The 19,253-nt window shown below is 40.0% G+C and overlaps 1 protein-coding gene across 3 annotated transcripts in view; it reads left to right on the top strand.

Moving 5' to 3' along the window:
• Positions 1 to 19,253, top strand: part of LIN52 (lin-52 DREAM MuvB core complex component) — a 44,393-nt gene that overhangs the window by 18,555 nt on the left and 6,585 nt on the right. The window contains exon 6 of one of the 3 annotated variants that reach the window (XM_040559112.1): positions 10,278 to 10,378. The exons of 1 other annotated variant lie outside the window; for it this stretch is intronic. In XM_040559112.1, coding sequence (XP_040415046.1) covers positions 10,278 to 10,318 — 41 coding nt within the window. In that variant the 3' untranslated portion in view covers positions 10,319 to 10,378. Of the gene's footprint in view, positions 1 to 1,741; positions 2,044 to 10,277; positions 10,379 to 19,253 lie in introns of those variants that run through there. One more of the 3 variants, XM_040559108.1, reaches the window with a different exon arrangement.

Here is a 19,253-nt window from a genome sequence, read left to right as displayed (position 1 = left end):
TTTTAATCTCTGTTCTGCTAAACCAGGTAGAATCTGGTTTGGTCAGTAGTTGGAGGAGAGTGCCAAAGAGCCCAGATGTTGCAATAAGCAGCGTTGGGTTCCTGAACCGTTTTCCTGCAGTAGCTCTAGGGGGCTCTCTGCTGTTGGAAATGTTACATTTCCGATGAGGTATATGATAAAGCTCTTAATAACCTGTTGTCATTAAAGATCTCATAACACTTTTTTTTTTTTTTTTTTTTGCAAATGCTAACCTCATTGTCATCAGCAAAATACAGCATATGCAATTACAATCTAATTTTCTCTGCAGTGTCAATTAGAGATTCTCATTTTTATCCTAAACTGTGTTCTGCTGTGCATGTGAACTGCTGCCACATAAACTACAGTATTTAAGGAGTGTAGCAAATAATTTTTCTATATGCAGTTTGCAAAGTTCCTTGTGTAAGTCACTTAGGAGTATGTTGCTATCAGCACTGACTATGTGTGCAAGAAAGACGGGAAATAATTATCCCTTCCTTGATTGTAACCGTGCAGTTCTTTACATTAATAACCTTAGAAGTATATGGGCTTTGTTGTGGGAGCGTTGGAAATGAATGTCTGAGATGGATGACTGGATGAGGCAGGACAAAAGTATGAACAGTAATTTGCAGGAGAGTAATAGGCGTTCACCATCAACTTGTATCAAGTGGCATTTAGAAAGGAAAGAATACTTATGTAATTCTTTTTTGTTGTTGTTTATTTTTAATTTTTTTATTTCCAAACCCTTCCTCTGGGTTTTATGCAAGGACAAAAATCGTGGCTCTGCGTTGAGCTCGCCGGATGTGCAGGATCATGCTGGGTTCTCCTGGGCTTTCTGTATCAAATTTGGGTACATTAGAACGGACTTTTAATGACCAGTTTGAAGATGAGTCGAGCAGTTTAAGATTATAATGCTGTGTTCTCTGTTGTAATGCCAAATTAGCTGGACAGGTAAGCCCACTGGCTGTGTGTGTGTACTAACATAAGCAGCATTGTGTAATAATTTCAGTTCTAACACTGGTATCTTAAACATAACCAAGGAAGAAGCATTTGCTGGCATGAACGACACCAGTTTGCATCTTCTGGAGCAATTGAGTTCAGTTTTAGGAAGAGTGCTGCGTTCCTTTCACTTGATTGTGTTTTGAAAGCTTTCTTCCTATTTGTGAAGACTAGAAATAACTGCAAAGTAACTATAGCTCATCTTCTCCAAAATGTTTGGGCACCATGGGGACGTCTGTCCTGGATGGTGCTGCTCTTTTCTGTATAAGGAACTTATGTATTGAGGGAGTGAAAATAATGTGGGGTTGGAAGTTCAGTGAACTTCACAGTAAGAACGTGCACAAGTGTCCTGTTTAACCTGCTCAGTGGTGTCTTTGGTCTTATTTATTCTACAAAGTCATAGCTTGAAATCGTTACTGTGAATTTACTGCTGAAGAGGGAAAAGGTTGAAGTATGGCTAGATGCAGGAGGGGAACAGGTTGTTTTATTTTCACGGGTAGCATTTGCAGTATCCAAGCAATGAGGCGTGGAGAAACTGGCTGTTGCGAGCCATATCCTGATGAGATGTTTGGGCCTGTTGTACAATCGTGTGATGTCTGCCACTGCAAATTCTGTTTTTTTCCCTTCCTCCAGGAGCTGCTCTTCATAGTAGGAAATCTACATTGAATTACCCTTGTCTGCGTAAAACAAGGGCTAATAACAATTAGGCAATTGATTACTTTTTCAGGTGGTGAAAGATGCCTCTTCCAGGATTCGTTTCCCCATAGCACCCCTGACTTTAAACACCTGCAGCGTTCAGCTTCTGGAGAATTCAAAAGCTCGTTCCTCCCAGTGCTTGGATGTATTTATTGCATGCACTACATCTTTCCATGTCTGACCACTGTAGCTTGAGAGGAAATCATCTCTTTTTATTTCAGCGTGTGGGTTGTACTAGTTTAGGTGAAGCAGGATTTTTATATGGATTTTAACACTCTAGTAAAATTTTTGCATAATGAGTTCTTAAGCAAATTAAAACCTTGTGTGTAACAATTTAGCTTTTGCTTGTAAATTCAGGGGGTAGACATAGGTGTAGACAGTTTTAAGCCATGTAGGATTTTGTATTGCTATTTTAAATATTTTTTCAAATAATCATAATTGAACTGAGGTAATTTTTGTGTGTAATGCAATATTATATAGTGGCATCTGCACCCTCCGTTATTAATGCTCTGGGTTGTTAGTTTTGAATGCCTTCCTAGCCAGTTAATAACCAGATTAGAGTACTGAAATAACTGAACAAAATGTCTGATAAGCGTCTCAGAATTAACATTACAAAAATACAACCTTTTAAAACATGTTTCTGTCTATGTTCCACGTAACACTGTAGATCACTAAATCTTGTCAGTTTTGAAATCTAAAACACTTAGGAAAAAATGAATTAAACCCAACCTTTTGGCTGTTGCATCTTTTTGAGGGACATCCTGCTTGCGTGCGGGATTAGAAACACAATCCCAATTTTTACCTGCCAGTTGAAGTGTTCAGGAAAGTTGCTAAATGCAGAGCAGGAAACAGTGAAACTTGGCAGTTTTGTAGGGGAAGAAAAAGGAAATAAATATTTTCTGTAGTCTACCATTCCTAATTGGTTTATGTTTAAGTAGCTATGGTGGGTAAAATCCAGATAAATATAAATTTTAGAAATGACTGCAGATTTGAAAGGAATAAAAAGAAGGTGGATTTTTTAGCCCTGGTGGCCTTGAACCTTTAGAGGTGGCCTGTATATAAGCTTTATGTTATCAGAAGCTGTATCCTAGCTGCCTTAAGATGTGGTTATGTGTATGCATAAGTCTTTTTACTTTATCAATTTCTCCGCTTCTCATTTACACAATAGAGAAGAATGATTTTTTTTCTTATTAGCCGTTTTCCCTTTCTGGTAATCCAGCAGCATCGTTGAGCTGCTCTTAGTTGGAAAATAGAGCAGCAACGTTTGTTGCATTTTAAAAACAGATTCGACTGGATTGATGATAACAAAAATAACTTTTGAAATGTTCAAAAAGCTGAACTTTATATGTAAATGTGTATATTGGTGTCAAATGGCAGTTGTCTTCAGTGCTGTTCTGAATGTTCTGTTGGAACTTTTCCTTAATACTTCCATTTCTTCACTATTTCTTCCCAGTTTCACAGTGTTGCTTAACCATGTAACTTGCTCCACTTAAGGACCTCTTTCCAACCCCTTTCTCTGGCTGCGGTGGGTGGCAATGCCTGCTCTCTGAAGAGCTGTCTTCTGAATGCTTCCGTGAGGTTCTGGCCCTAAATCTATTGATCAAGGTAGGGTCACCGTAGTGTATTTCCCAGGCTGAAGTTGCAGAGTCCCCAGTCCCTGGGTTTCCTGCTGCTTTCCTGTTAGAATTCAGTGTGCCAGGCCCACGGCACCCTGCTCTTTCATGAATGGAATTCAAAAAGACACTTACATTTCCATAAATAAATTAGGAATTCAGTGGCTTCTTCCGGCTAATCAGGGCAGGCTGATAAACCTTGCTAGCTGTTTAATAAATGAATTGTGACTGATTACCTATTAATATGGACGCCTCAGGAATTCACCCTGGGGGAAGCAGAGCAGTGAAATAGAGAGGGGCATGGCCCCCTGGGAAATCAGGGCTTCATGTTTGCAGCTTAAATATCTCTGTGAAGTATCAATAAGGAGGTAATTGAATTTTGAACACAAACATGAGCGCCGGATGGATGAAGGAGAGGGGGGCTCTGATCATCTCTTCATGCCCCTTCATACTCCCCTCCCCTTTCCCTTAGAGACCACTCTAGTGAAGATAGATGCTAAATCCATTAAATAAAGATTAGACTCTGTCGTGGTAGAAAATGGCAGCTTAGCTAGATCCCTGGGCAAATTGGGACCTTTAGCAATACAGAAAATTAAAATATACATTTTTAACAAGTGTGCTGTCGACACAGTAATAATGACTGTGTGGCTTGTGGGGTTTGCTCACCTTTCAGATCTGCTTTTGTTTGGTTATATCACTTGCTCTTGTTTTGAAACCAGCCTGCTCGGTCTCTCTGAAGCAGAGGAGGCTTAGGGGGAGGAAAATGTTTTTTTTTTTTTTTTTTTTTTTTCCCATCTTGCTTTCAGTCTTGGGCTCTTTTTTTAGGTCCTTATGCTTTTGATAGTGTGGAAGTTCAGTGCTCTTCTATTTGAATAGGGAAATAATTACCTTTGGCTCCAGCACACTCAAATGCATCTCCTAAAAAGCAGCTGGAAATGGTCTAGAGGAAGCATAGAGATGATATTGGATATTGAAATAAAAATGTGATTGGGATTTTTTAAAATAAGGATTTTATTCACTAAGCATGTGGCTTTATTATTTACTCCAGATCAAGTTTTCTGAGTTCTGATAATGTGGGAAAGGTTAATATAAGGATGATCATTGTAAAATATCAATGTTATTTCTTGTTATGCAATGCATTGTAGAAATGTAGCTGAAGTGCACTTTAGCAGGTGACAGTCTTTATGATACTGTGCTAGACTTAGAACATGATCAGGCCTTCTTCACAACTTGGTATGCCCTATTCTCCGTTGGAGAAAGTCAGCAGATCCTCTTTTGCAGGCAAAACCTCATCAGCCAGTGTAAGTGGGGGACAAATTGCCGTTCTGGAGAGACTGCTCCTGTTTCTCCAAATAAACAGGATAAGATAATACAAGATAATCCTTCTGTAGAACAAAATCCAAAGTTATTTAACGTTTTTTAATAAGAGATGAGCCTAAGCTGAATGTGGTTCTGAGGAAACTTGCTGTTGCTTCCTTCTAAAAATTTTTCTCTTGATTTTAGAGTGTTCTGAGATGGCAAGCAGGAGAGGTAAAAAAAAAAAAAAAAAAATCAGCTTTGCTGAATTACAGTGGACTGAGACAGTAGTAGCAGGGGACCTTCTGTCTGTTCTTCCATGGCAGCTCCTTGGTAACACCACTTTCCAGACTCCTCTCAAGTGTTAGCAATCATGCCTGGGAAACCCTGAAGCATTCTCAGCTTCTGCTGCTAAGTTTTCTTTAGCTTATAAAGAACAAAAGTAGATATTAAATGGAAGAGAAATATCAATGTATCTAAGTCCATTTCAGAGATAGTAATGATAGCACTGGGAATGCCTTGGCTTCCATTAACGCTGAGCTGCTGCAGACATGGAAAAGGTTTTCCATCTCATCTTCCATCTCCCCAGACTATCATCTGTTTCCAGATTCCAGCAGCTTGATCACTTTTTTTTGTTTTTGTCTTTTTTTGTAAGAGATTTTGTGTGGGAATATCTGTGTTCTTTCATCCAACCGTACTTCTAGCAAAGAAGAAAGTGTCTAAGTTTGGCTCAGCCTCATGGATTCTCTTTGATGGTGTTGGCACCAAATTGAAAATGAACAGGTACCACCCCTGAGCTAAACTGCAATAATTAATTGTGTATGCACTGTAGTGTGTCTCAGTTGAAGAAGAAGCCAGATCTCAAGCCTCCCTTTGTAAAGGTAGATTACAGCATTGGGCTTACCTCTGGCCAAGCATGTTGATCGTGGCCTCTTTCTCTTTGGGGACTTCCTGGCCTTCATCCCCTCATGTATTTGCAGTCTTTGATCCTTAAGTCATTGAAGCCCATCCTTTTTCAACCTCCAAACTCAAGGGCAGTATGCATTAAAGCTCTTCTCAAAAGCACAGACCGTGATGGCTTTTTAAATGGTTTTGAATCCAGTCGTATTTTAATTGGTACAGGAGAGAGAGATGTAGGCCAAAAAAGCCTTGATCTGTCTGTGCCTCTGCCAGTCTTTGCGCTCTCACCTTTCTGCAGCATTCAGTAGAATATGAGAGAACATCTTTTAAGGATATTGCAGCTCCTCTCCTGAATCTCTCCCCTGCTTTCCTTCTCTTCACTCTCTCTCTCCCTATCAACATGCAGACTAACTATTTATAACCCGTCTGTTTTCCTTTACCCTCTCTGGCACCTTTCAAAGAAGCCCCCAGTGCCTTGACAGCTTGTACTTCCTTGTTCTTCTCATTCTACTGTCATCCTTAGTCTTACTCTATCACCTGTCCTTCTGTTTGCTTCTTTTGGATTTTTTTTTCTGCTCTCTTCTCCCTGCATGTAAACTTAGACCAGTTTTCTAGTTCAGGAGTCTTCCTTTGTGTATCCCTAGTTAAAAAGGAGAGATTCTCGCTGGTTTGGTCCGCAGCATCTTCTGAAAGCAGGCACGTGCCACGAGCCTCACAAGCTTATGGCTTTCTACATATTAAGGCACTTAGTGATGCAGCATTTTAATTAAATTAACCAGAATTTGTAAATTGTAGATAGATTTTCCCAGATCATCTCACGATGAGCTTTTAGAGTGATCACACTGCTGGTGTTTAATCCATCAGATTGCCATATGGAGTGTTGAAGATCAGAATATCTGTGTATTAACAATTGCTGGTTTCTCATGTCAGCAAGTACATTTTCTTATTTGAGGGCCTGGGAGTACAGTCTGTTGCTGTACCTATTATACCAATTATATGGACCTCATGCCAGACCCCATTTCATGTCTACCCCTGTTTTTTGTTTAAACTGAATCCAGGTGATTCAATAGACTGTCTTAAAGGCATGATAGACCATGAGAGTCATCCCACCAGTGTCCAGAAATTCTTTGATTTCATTACCACAAGAGGAAAGGCCCAGATGTCCTTTATAAGAAGTTATTGGTATCCTTAGCATCAGAGGTTTCTGCAAACTGTTAAGACATTTAATGAATTTTTTATTTTTTTTTTAAATTTGATCAACCAGAACGTGTTATAATTCACAAAAGTCAGAAAGTTGTTCCTCATCTTAGAGATCAAGCCGACCTTTTATTCCCTCTGTATTAATAAATAGCTGGCCTCAAATTCTAGGATATTTGCTGTGTTGGCCTTCCTTAGCAGTAGAAGTTACTTGTCTCTTCAGAGTAGTGTTCTGTTCCATGTCATTGTGACAAATCAGTTTTTCTACCACTTTAGTTGTGTAAACCCCACTAGATGTTGGACTTTCTAAAGGGAAGAATATTCTTTGGGGCAGAGGAAAAAACTTCTTGTCTTATGACTTTTTCATTGCACTGCTTTCTTCAAAAAGAAATATTCACCATTCTGAGATGGGAGATAACATGGGCCTGATGCAGAAATGTGTTTTGTACCCTAGACATCAAGTTCTTCTCATCAAATCTAATTTAAAATAATTTCCACTGTCAGAACCTTCTCAATTCTCGGCAGTGATAACATGCGGCCATTTTTACTCATCCAAACATCTTAACTGTTGGCTTACTTGCTTTCTTGGATGCGTTGGCAGAGTCTGGGGAATAATAAGGGCTTATTAAGACAACTTCAATTTTGATCTGCATTTAGGCAGTGTATGAAGAGGAGGGAACTGTTGGTATGTGTTGATGATGATAAATGGAAAACAGCGCTTTCTAACCTTCATTAGAGTAGTCCATTGTATCCAGCAGATGGCAATGAAAATGTACCTGCTGCTCTCTCTTCTTGCTGAGCAGTGCCTTAACTAAAATCTTAAATCCTGCAGACTGTACTCTTCCCTGTTCTCTGGTGCATAGCTGCAGATCACTTCCTAATGAGGATTTTGAGTGCCCCCTGCCTAGTGGGTAAAACAAAAGCCAACGCATCCATGGATTAACGAGAAAGGAATTTAATGCTGGCATGCTGTACCCCGCAACAAAATCTGTTTTCAGGATTTCAAAGTATTCCTTTAAATGTTCAGCACTTGGGCAAGCCTTTTTAGTAGTCTTCTCTTTCCTGGTTTACATTGTTTGTCTGTCCATCTGCTTGTCTGCCAGTTATCTTGGTATTTGTGTCATATGGGCAAATAAGCAGTGATCTTTCAATAAGCTCGGCATGAAAGGCAGTGTTAAGCACTCATCCTTTTGAGTAGTCTGCAGTACTCACTAGCTTGGACCTGCTGCTGGTTTTCCAGGCAGGACACAATTTCTTCAAGGCAGCAGCAGCATCTGTCCTGGAGAGGGGAAAACTCCGAGGCTGTGACAACAGGGATTTGTAGGACCTTTGCATATGGGAGGAGGAGAGATTGTGGATGCTGATGATATTTAGAGTGGGTGTCACTGCTTCTAATTAAATCATAAGGAGAGTGGGGTGTAGATGTAGTGTAATGATTCAGATGGTAACTGGCTATGGCAGCAAAGCTGAGAAGTGAATAATCTTTTCTATGCAAGAATAAAACTTTGGTTCTGCTGGACTTTATCTTTGTCTCCTGTATTTTCTGTGTTCTTTTATCTTTATTTCTTCTTAGTAATATCCAGTTTCATATAATTTCTGTACAAGTGTTACTGTACGAATATGCAAGGCAAAGTACTTTGTTACTTCTAAGCAGCCAAGTGATTTGCAAGAAATGATAAAACGTATGTATATTAAACGCAATTATCACATGAAATTATCATGAATGACCATGTCAGAACCATATAAGAAGACTTTGCCAGATATTGTTTATATTTCATTCCATATTGGGTTATGTTGCTAGTTTACAATCACATTTCAGAGTATTTAGACCACACTGGGGACTAATGAACATTGCTACTTTTCCAGAACCTATGGCATTAAAAGTGCCTTTTACTAGCCCATTCATTTCATTTCTATTTGATAACCTGAGTAGATGTGGAAACGAACTTTTTACTCTCTCCTCCTCCTATTATCTCTGATAACTGTGGTCATCTCCAACAAATTATCTGTGATCCCTTTTTCTTGGTGACTATGAACACTACTGCTCTGCTGTCCCTAATTTACCCTTGTGACCCAGGTATTGTGGTTGACACTCCAGTAAGTTGGCATCCGAGCTATAATCTAAATCTTCTTCCACACACGTGGGAAGCATGCTCTGTAAACACCCAGGGAGTGATCTCATTTGTCTTTCTTGCACTTGTTTTACGGTACTTATAGAAGTCTTGATGACTGGCTGTTAACAATGTGTTGGGTTTGAGACACTGTTCTGTGTTGTCTCACTTATCTATACATCTGTGTTGTCTGACAATGTTTGTGTAGTGTCTCTTCTGAGCCTTAGGACAGAAATCCCTTGTTGTGTGTTTGTACACCCTGTAGCAGCGAGGCTACTTGATCAACAGGAACTTCTGGGCTTTAAAGTAATTCAAGATGTACATGGGCATAGCTTGCTAGCAGTATTTTAAGTTACCTGTCAAGCTAACATCCTGGCAGTTTTCTTCTTTTTATGTTGGCATTTGGTTGAACGTTTTGGCTTCTGCTCTGCTTTGGCATTGCATGTACTAGCAGCAGGTAAGTATGGAATAAACTCGAGTGGAGTATTCCTTGAAGGGCTTTGACAACATAAAAGTGGTTTTCTGCAGGAGTATCCAAGGCTCTTTTGATGGATTGCTTAAGAAGCAGCTCTAGGAAATACCACAAAAAGGTGCACCTGATGTCTGGGACCAGTTTCAGCAGCTGTTACCTTTTAGCATCTACCTGGACTCTCCAAATTAGAAATGCAATCACTCTTAGCTGTACAAGAAGTCATATCTTAAGCTGAACTCCTGTTTTGGAGGCCGTTTTTTCTTTCTGTGGATCTTTATGAGATTTTTAGGCACCTTAGTCAGGAACCTTAATTTAGTTGGCATGGATCTAAGCCTTAGACCTGAACCACTCACTATTCATGAAACTAAAATGGGATTATTATGAAACAAGGAAATCCTATTCCCTTAGTCTGGGAACTTGACAGAGAAAGGTGTGTACCAGTTACTGATGGGGGAACCTAAGGGACGGAGAAGGCACATAGCAGGAGTGAGTGTGTCAGGAATAAAAACTAGGTTTCCTTTTATAGGCTAATGTCCTGTCTCCTGGAGCTTGCTGCCATTTTAGCCCAGTAATTGCATCCATCAAGCAAAACTTTACCTCTAAGTAACACGACTCTTTTGTATTTGAGGTAATGCTTTTTGATACCAAAATAATATTGTTCAGAATTATGATCAGAAGCAGAAAAGGAAGTACTTGAAGTTCAAACATGGCAGCAATTAGTCACAGCCTTGCTTATTATATTGTAAAGGAAGGGAGATGGTGTAGTGACATTTGCTCTCTAGACCTTCACTTTCTGTATAAGCTGCAGGCTGCTTGGAGGGCCATAATGCTGTCAAATGCTTTGCCTTGTGTGTAACTTGCAAAATCTTTTTTTCCAAGAAGTTGTAAAGTAGTTGTAATTTGCTGTCTTCATGCTACAGATCACTGTGCTGTTTCCCACCTCTTCCTCTACTTGACTTCTCTCTCTTGCAACTTCAGGTACTCTGTGGTCACTTCAGGCAGTCTTTTGGCAGGAATAATTTCAAGATGGTGTGAAATACACCATTCCTTTCTGGAGAGCTGCTTATAAATCAAGAGGTTTCTTCATAAGAATGTGAGGGGAAAAAAAAAAAGGACCTCTGATTTTTGAAAGGTGACATGGTTGTTTTTTTACATCTCTGCAATTGAGAAGATAAATTGAAAATTCATATTGACTCCCAGCCCTGAAAAGAATGAGGGGGATGGAGTTCAGAAAAAAGCAATGGAAGCCAGTCATATTAAAAGAGGCAAAGAGGAATGCTTTTTATGCAATGAATAATTCGATGTGGAACTTTCTGCCATACTGGGATTCTTTTTAGAGCAACTACTTAGCAGCTATTGAGAAAGAATCAGGCAATTAAATGGCTAAGAAGATTTCTAGGTGTATCAGGATAAAATATAAAATGAAGTATGAAATATCAACTGCTTCAGGATACAAAACAAGCACTTGGGAAGAGGAGGAGCCTTTCAGAACTGATTATTCCGTTTGTCTTCATAATGGGGTTGCTTTTTTTTCTGTGGTGTTTCTGGTACTGGGTGCAGGCAGACAAGACACCTGACTGGGTAGATCGCTGATCGGCCCTGCTTTATTAATTCCTGTGTTCATTTGCATTTTTGTTTGGCTACAGATGTGACACATTTGTGTTTAGGAGGAAATAAATGTCTACTGTATTCTGTATTACTCTTTTCTAGAGACTGGTCTTAGATCCTATCCGTTGATAGGATTTTATATACAGGTTTTCAGTCGGTGATATAGGATGTACATTCAAAGCATGCTTTGAGGTATATCTCTAGAGAGAACATTATTACTAAACCCATTTGAGGGTGTCCCCAGTGGCAGCTCCATAGAGCAGGTGGCCTGCGTGGCACGAGCACACAGGGATTCAGGAGCCTGCGTCTTATCAGAGCATATAATCTAAAAATCATTCAGCCTGTTTTTCTCTCCTGGGGAGATGATGACGATGACACCGGGCTCTTATGCTAAAAACTAATTCTTAACCTGCAGAAGACGTCATTCAACACAAATCCCAACAGAAAAGGGCTGGGTGATGGATGTTTCTGGGTAGCAGGCCAAGCTGTCGTTTGCTTTTCAACAGATAGTTCTGAGGGTTGCCTCAAGATTTTCATCCCTAGTACCTGGCTTACTTGAAAAGAGCATATTAAATTTAAAAAAAAAAAAAAAAAAGCTTACAATTTCTGTCTGCTAATCTGTGTGTATATAAAACTCAGAGGAAAAAACAGTTGCTCTCTCAGGGACTCCTGTCTATGGTTCTCAGGCTTCCTTGAACAATAACCAAAGCAGTGGCTGGGTGAAGGACTGATGGTTAGGAAACAGTGTTGAACGTGTAGCAGGTAGGTAATGCTTTGGAAAGAAATGTAAGGTTGCATATACATCTGCTAATAGGACCATATCCAGTAGTGACTGTCCACCTCTACTCAGCAGTCGTTAGCCTACACCTGTAATACCACATCCAATGGTGTCCTCCATGCCTTGACGTGAGAGAGACATTGGTGAACTGGAGTGAGTTCAGTGGAAGGTTTCTTTAGTACCCTTCATCCATCAGAGCAATCTCACCAGACAGTAAATTATAGAGACTCTTCATAGCAATCACCACCTTTCTTCAGCTTTACTTTACTCTTCTAGACGGTTTCCCTTTTGCTTTGCTGCAATATCTTAATTTTTGGTTTCCAGTAATGGATGAGGAACACTAACTAGTCTGCTATGACACTGTTAATTCAGGTTTTATAAGAGAAGAGAGTAATGGTAGACATGGCCTCAGACCAGTGGTATGCGTGGATTGTGAACAAACATGAAGAGATTTTTGGAAGCCAAAGAGTACAAAGAGTACCAAGGCTAACTGGGCTGCTCTCAGTAGTCTTCTGGAGAGAAAAAGAATGGTTTGTTTGTTTGTTTTGGCTTCCCCCCCCCCCCCGCCCTCCCCCCTTAGGGATGACAGTTGACTAGGATGCTTTATTTCTGAGCTTCAAGAAACTGAAGTTTATTCTGGCTGTTACACTCAGGAGGTATCAGCAGACTGATACCTCTGTATTTCTTTTGTTTGAGTCATGGCTTCAAGGTTTTCTTAAAAACCCATGGGGACCAGAAGTGCAAGGATGTTTATGCAGAATGTTCTCACATTTGTTCATAGGTCTTGGGAGGGTTTGGTTTTGGCTGTATTTTTTACATCTGGGCCTTGCCTAGTTGCGTTTGAGCTCATTAACAGCTAAAATGTTTTAATTTAGCAGAGTCTGCATGTTTATCTGTTAATATCTATTCCAAAAAGCCCTGAGTGGTATTGCAATTTTTTATCAAGTCAGTCAGATTAAACTTAGTGTTATTTTCTCTGAATAACACCACTCTTTCTGTGATTTTTAACTCTTGCCAATGTATGTGGTTTTTTTCCTGTATTTATTTCAACTTGACTCTAGTGGCATTTGAATGCTGTGAAAACCATAGCATTTCTAAATCAGTGCATTTCCTGAGATATTCTGTGACCAACTGGGAGTTGGTAAAGATGGTTTTGAATTCCCTGAACCCTCTTCTGAACTTTAAGATATTCCTCAGCTCAGGGTATTGCTGCCAGGAGAAGAGGCTCATGGCTGGCTTGAAATGAGAGCTTGAAATGAGTCAGTAGAATAACTGAAAAACAGCTGGACTGAGGCAAACAGTGAATATGCTGGGAAGGAAGAGGATCGGGATAAGAGAACACAATGAAGAAAGTGTCTTTGATTCACGTGGAGGAAAGAATTAAATGATGGAAGTGATCGTGGAGGTTTTCTTCTGCAACCAGAGCCCACAAACTGCATATTGCTGCCCTTCCATAATGCTACTTGAACTAAGGTTGAGATTTTTGCCTTGGAGCAATGAGATTTCAATAATTTACTTGAATTCGTTCATACAGACTTTTTACTTGGATTTTTAGAAATTATAGAAGTCCTCCATGTAGTTCCATTGTGTTATATCATTTTACTAAAGGCAAAAGAAATCTTAGTTTATTTCATGTGTAAATCAAATAATATTATCTTCTCGTGGAGGCCGTCAGTGTCGATAATTCATTATTGTGTCTATGGCCACAGACATCTACATGGAAGAAGTTTCAGTAAGGAATCTGAGGATTAGAAAACACTTGAAAAATGTAATCTCTTTTCTAAAGTAAAGGCATATCTGGAGAAATAAATACAGAGTATGGTGGTATGAGCTTCTTCCCTCCAGGCACCTCTCCTCATGAAGCTTGTTGACAGAGCTTCACAGCTGAAGCCATTAGATAACCTACTGACAGGGACTCACTTCTTCCTTTGGAGGCCAAGGAAGCCATACTGGAAGCAGGACTCCAAGCCTCCTGTGAGAGTGCCTTGTTGTGTTCTGAGTGGATTTGTTTGTCCTGACTTGCATAACCATACAGCTTGTATCCCAGCATTATTAGCCAAAAGGAGTATAGGGACTTACATAATCGCTACACGATTATTTTTCAGTAACTGTACTGTAAATATGTAATTCTCTCTACTCCTAATAACTCTTAATCCCTTTGTTCCTATTGGCTCTTGGGCTGAGATTTTTCCATGGCCTGTGTGCCCTGGCCACTGATAAGACTTGAAAAAATGGTGACTTTCAAGATTCACCTGCTTTGCTCCCAGCCATTAAATGCCTGCTCCCTGCATAGGCAAGGGAGGCCGCATCACAGGGCGCTCTTTTATGGGGGTTTAGACATTGCTTCTGCCTGCATGCCTTCTGAGAAGGACCCACTCACCTTTAAAAACATTTCATGCCCAGCTGCATGCAAGTATTCAGTCTAGGCCTCTCCACCTTGTTTCTTCATGTGTTTTTTGCTCAAGAGTTCTTGAGCAAGCAGTTTTGATCTCATTTCTGCATGTTACTAGATAAAGAAGATTCCTTTTAGAGATACAGGGGTAAGAAACCCTAAATGATCAAGAATTCTTGGGCTTCTGCTGGGGTTGGGAGAGCAGGAAGAAATTATTTTCCTTATTGGTATGAACAGGCAGAAAAAATCCTTTAGTGTGCTTCTTGTTAAAACATTCCCATTTCTATCCCGGTCTTTGCTTCCAACATCTGTGGGACTCGGTGGTCAAAGCTTTTCCAAGCTGTATCTGTTCTAGTGGTAACTTACCCTAGTCAAGTCCCCTTCAGGTATACTTGCCACTGTTTTTAACTTTGATGTAAAATTGGCTTTCGTACTGCCTTAACACTAGAAGAGTAACTTGAATTTATTCCTTTAAGCCTTATAAAATACTTGAACATCATTTTTCTGTGTGTAATTAGCTTCATGAGTCAGTGCCTGGTCTTAGGTCTTGACATTTTTGGCGTGTGAAGTTTTTTTGTGTGTACTTGACCTTGGCTTTACTCCAGAATAAATATTTTAAGCTGTTAGTTGTGTGTTGTTTTTTGTCTTCGGTCTGAGACTAGGGGGCAGACATAACCAGCACGGAGAGAAGTGAACTGTATAAACCACAATTAGAACTGCAGTGCACAGGTGTCTGAAGATCTTATACAATTGCCAAGCTATTTGTTTCTCAAATGAGAGGGGCTTTGGGAGTATATTTTGGAGAATAAAAGGAGCAGAAGGCCTTCCTTTTCAATGTTAGATTTTTGTTTGTTTTGTTTTTGAATCCTAGCTTGAATTCTTCCAGACTTACACATTTGAGATCTTTGCAGAACCAGCATAACGAATGGTTGAAAGTAATCTACTGCAGCTGGTGATGGAATTTAAAACTGGTCTCAGATAGGAATCTGCATTTAGGGATAAGAATTTCTTGCACAGTAGCTTTTCTCTGAACAGCAAATTAGGTCTTGTGGTTGAAAAATCTGAACGCCAACATTCAAAGAAAGATGACTTGTAATATTAAAGGAGAGGGGTTATGGGTGAGTTCTGCTGCAGATACTTGAGGTCTTTTGGGGAAGGTAGGCATCTTGAATCTCTATGCTAGTCATATGCAGAGTATTATTGTAATGAAAAAACAGTGAAGTGAGCAAATAGCTCACAGTACAAGACACTCAATGCATCGAGAGCCCCAGCGTTCACTGTATTTTGCAATTTAATGCACAATAATTTTTTTTTAGTTCTGTATTTTTGTATGCTCCCCTGTGTCAGATCTGTATTCTTGGGATGTGCAGTTCCATTAAAAAATAAATAATAATCGCAGCCCCCTCTCCCCCCACGTACACTCATTTTCTATAATATGGTAATGATATCACCGTAGCAGTAATTACGGGTCATCTTCATTTCTTTCATCTCTGCTGGTTCTGATGGCTTCATTCCTTTGACGGAGAAGATTTGGCTCTGGGTGCTGTGATTATTTTGTTAAGCATTATTCGAATAGACAGGAGTGAGAGAAATTAATCAATCCAAATGCAATTAGCATCATGTTTAACCCAGTGATGGACGTCTCAAGGTGAAACAGCCAGGGGAGTTTCAGACATTATTATTCAATCCAGTGGCTCTTATCTAAATTATAATCAAGAGAGGTTTTTATTGGCTTCACAGAGAGAAGATGTAACTCTTTCCCTGCTTTGGGGGTCAAAGGGATCAGGTCTTTGGCCTCACAGGATGTTGGCTGCAGGCAGTTCCTGGAGGTGGGAGGTACTGTAGGAGTTTCATTTAAAGTGGGGGTCACACGGGACAATATATGTTCACGTCCTAGCATTTGTGACCTGGAACATTAGTTCAGTAGCTCCCTGGGCATTGGCAGGGATGTTACTGCCCCATGCTCCAGGTATTCCCACTGCCTGGCCTTGCCCATCTGTACGTGAATGAATGCTGTTTGTAGGTTTTTGCGTTCAGAGCTCTGTGCACATCGTTGTTTGCAGCTGAGTGCGAAGGGAATGGTGCTGCCCTGCAAGGTGGGGACGTCTGGTTAGGAGGGCAAGGTGATTATTTTGCAGAGAAGGAATTCATTTTTTTTAGAGCAGATGCAATTTTAATTTTCATTGATACTAACAACAACATTTTTGAGGAAATCTCAATCTGCATGAAACAGATCTGTTATCACCACTGTGGATAATCCTGAATGAGCTCTCGAGTTGTCTTGTTAGGTGTACAATAAAACACAACAACTGTGCATGGAGAGAAATGAGACCGAACGAGGGTACATTAGGATTTCATGATTCAAGAAAGCATTGGGTCTTTGACTCCAAGTTCTTAAGGCTCCAGGTAATATTCACTCAAGTATTTCAGTGGTTTAAAACTTTATCAGCCTCTTCTATTTACCACTTCTCTGTCAGAGATGACCATTTTCATTGCACACAGGGAGGAAAACTCCATGCTCCTCACCTGCTCTGGTTCACAGCAGGTTTTGTGCAAGCCCACCTTCTTTGACATTTCAAAACAAGTCATGCCAAGCTATGTACTGGAGCTGAGGTAAGGGTAGATTCTGCTGTCTCATCCACCAAGGGAAGGACAGTAATGTTTTGTACCAAGGGTGGTGTTAATATTTTAAAATACTGCAGCAAGACTTGACAGAACTCATCTTTCAGAGCCCGAATTCTAGCACTGTCTCCGACTCCTTTAGTATACATCTGTGCATCACTTCTTACTGAGGCTGTGACCCCAGCTGTAAGATAGGAATTAAATCACTAGATGTCTCAAGAATATTATGAAGCTTCATAAACTTTGCAGGTGCTTTGATACTGATTATTGAAAGATGACATGGTATCACTAACTTACTCCACCTGGAGGTTTATGCTGAGTCTCTGTCATCTTACCTGAAAAATGTGCTTCAGGAGTTCTAGATGATTATGCTGGTATTTAGTGGAAACAGTGAAATGTTTCTGAAGCACGGGTTTGAGTAACTATATGCTGGTTTTATCTTCGTTAAAGGCAATTGGCATTGCTTCTGCTAGCCTCTGCTCTCCTGGGATGGCAGTTCCAGCTTCATGGAACTGGGCTTGGTGCAGGATTCACTGATTCGTGTTTGACCGAGGCGAACAGTTGTCAATAGTATTTCATTTGACAATTACGTTAAAAGAGTATGAAGTTAGCAGAGTAATTAGAGATCTTTTTGTGAAGGAAGAGGGACGAGACAGTGCCAGCAGGCATTTTTGGGGTCTGTTCTTCCATAAGTATGCATTGAGCCTAGGAGTCAAAACAAGTCAGAGACAGAGACGTGAACAGATTGCTTTCTCTGATGAGAGAAGTTGAGATCATGTTGGTTTGCTAATAATATTCTCCTGATTTTGGCTAATAAAGACCTCATTTTCTTTTGGGAGTTGCTTAGTACTAATGTCGATCTTAACATGTTTTTGCTGTTTTTAGGTTGCCTTTTCGCCTTCACCCCTGGTGACTGATTTTATTTCCCTTCCAAATGCAATAGTGGTCGAGAGCAGCCCAGAGATTTGGCTTTGCCATTGGCTTTCACAAGTCCTGTCAAGCTCCAGGGCAGAATCCACTACAGCTTTTTGTACATCCTACCTACTAAGGAAAAGAATTGTTGTCTTATCCTCACATGGTGTTAAGGGACAAAAGAAGCAATTGCCTGAAGCATTATACACTTGTGATAGAAGGGCTAAACCAGAGAAGTATTTTGCTGTCTCTCTGCAATTCATGTTTTTTTCCCTGAACTGGTAATTTCCGCTGGTAGCTCTTCACAAAATCCTCCTAGTTTTGTTGTCTATGTAGTGCTAAGACACAGCAGTTTGAGAATGCGTGATTGGCACTTTAGGGGAATCCTTTCATGGTGAAGAACAAGTTATTTCGTTACCCTAAGTACAATTGTAGGGGCTGAACAGGAGGAATATTTTAACTGAAAAGCTAACAAAGTATGCCAGTGCCCAAAGTAATCTTCTGGTAGTCAAGAATGTAGCATTCAGTGTGATCCTACAAGGCATTTTAGGGCTAAAACCGTGTTCTGTTCGTAGGGTATTAATTGTATTTCCATATATTTAGTATCAAAGCATTTAAATACCAACATGGCTACATTTTCGGGTCAGAGGAGGAGCACAGTCAAATTTGCTCAAGTTGTAAATTGTGGGGAGAGGCAGAGAAGTGTCTTTGGCAGGGTGACTTCATTTTAAAATATCCATGATTTGAAGATGCTCACAGGCTTTGTTTTGAGATTTTTAGGATAAGTCAGGAAGCAGTAAGCAGTGGAAGGTATCATGATCATGATAAATGTATGATAAATACAGTTTGTCACACATCTTTTGTGTAGACTTTGTCACCAAGTCTACACTTATTTGAAGTGTATGCTGTATTAAGAACATGTATGTGTGTGTGTGTTGCTTAGGGATTCTCCTCGTTTAAAGTTGCTTATATAAGTGAAAGTCACTATTTTTGTTGCTGGTTTTATAGCAGTAAATCCTTCCATTATTTCTTGGCTATCCAGACCTTATGACACAGTTTGTCTTGTGCTGTCATATGTATGAGAAGGCTTTTTATGGGGAGCAATCAGCCTGGACCCCAATCTCCAGGACAGTGTTTTTTCTAATTAAATTGTCACTGGAAGGAATATCTGGAGCAGCAGTTTTCATTTTCTATCAAGGGAAAAAAAAACATTGAGTCCTTGTCATTTGATTAAAAGTTACTTAACCTTTAAATTGCTACAGATGTAAAGATAACTCTGAGTTTCCAATGTAATCGCCTCCAAGTTAAAATCAGGAAAATCTTCGTGTAATGAAACCCATATGTCATAGTGAAAGGATGCAAAGCACTGGCAGAGTGGGCTGCTCTCGCAGGAGATCTGCACCCAATCTTGTTAACCAGGACTGCTTTTGGTAATCCCTCATCTCCTCACTTGTAGGAAATCAATCTGTACTACTGAATCTTTCAACCAGCAACCACAAAATTTACTGCAAAGAAGCAGCTTGGGGACAGTTGTAGTAGAAAAGGAGCCCCAGGCAACAAGACTAAATGCGGGATTGAGGGATTGAAGTCCTAAAGAGGAGATTATATTAAATCTTATTCTGCTCCCCTATCAAGTAGAAAT

Source organism: Cygnus olor, chromosome 5, assembly GCF_009769625.2.
Source record: "Cygnus olor isolate bCygOlo1 chromosome 5, bCygOlo1.pri.v2, whole genome shotgun sequence".
NCBI lineage: Eukaryota > Metazoa > Chordata > Aves > Anseriformes > Anatidae > Cygnus > Cygnus olor.
Note: the sequence above shows the minus strand (reverse complement) of the source record. Positions and strands in the feature narration are given on the sequence as shown.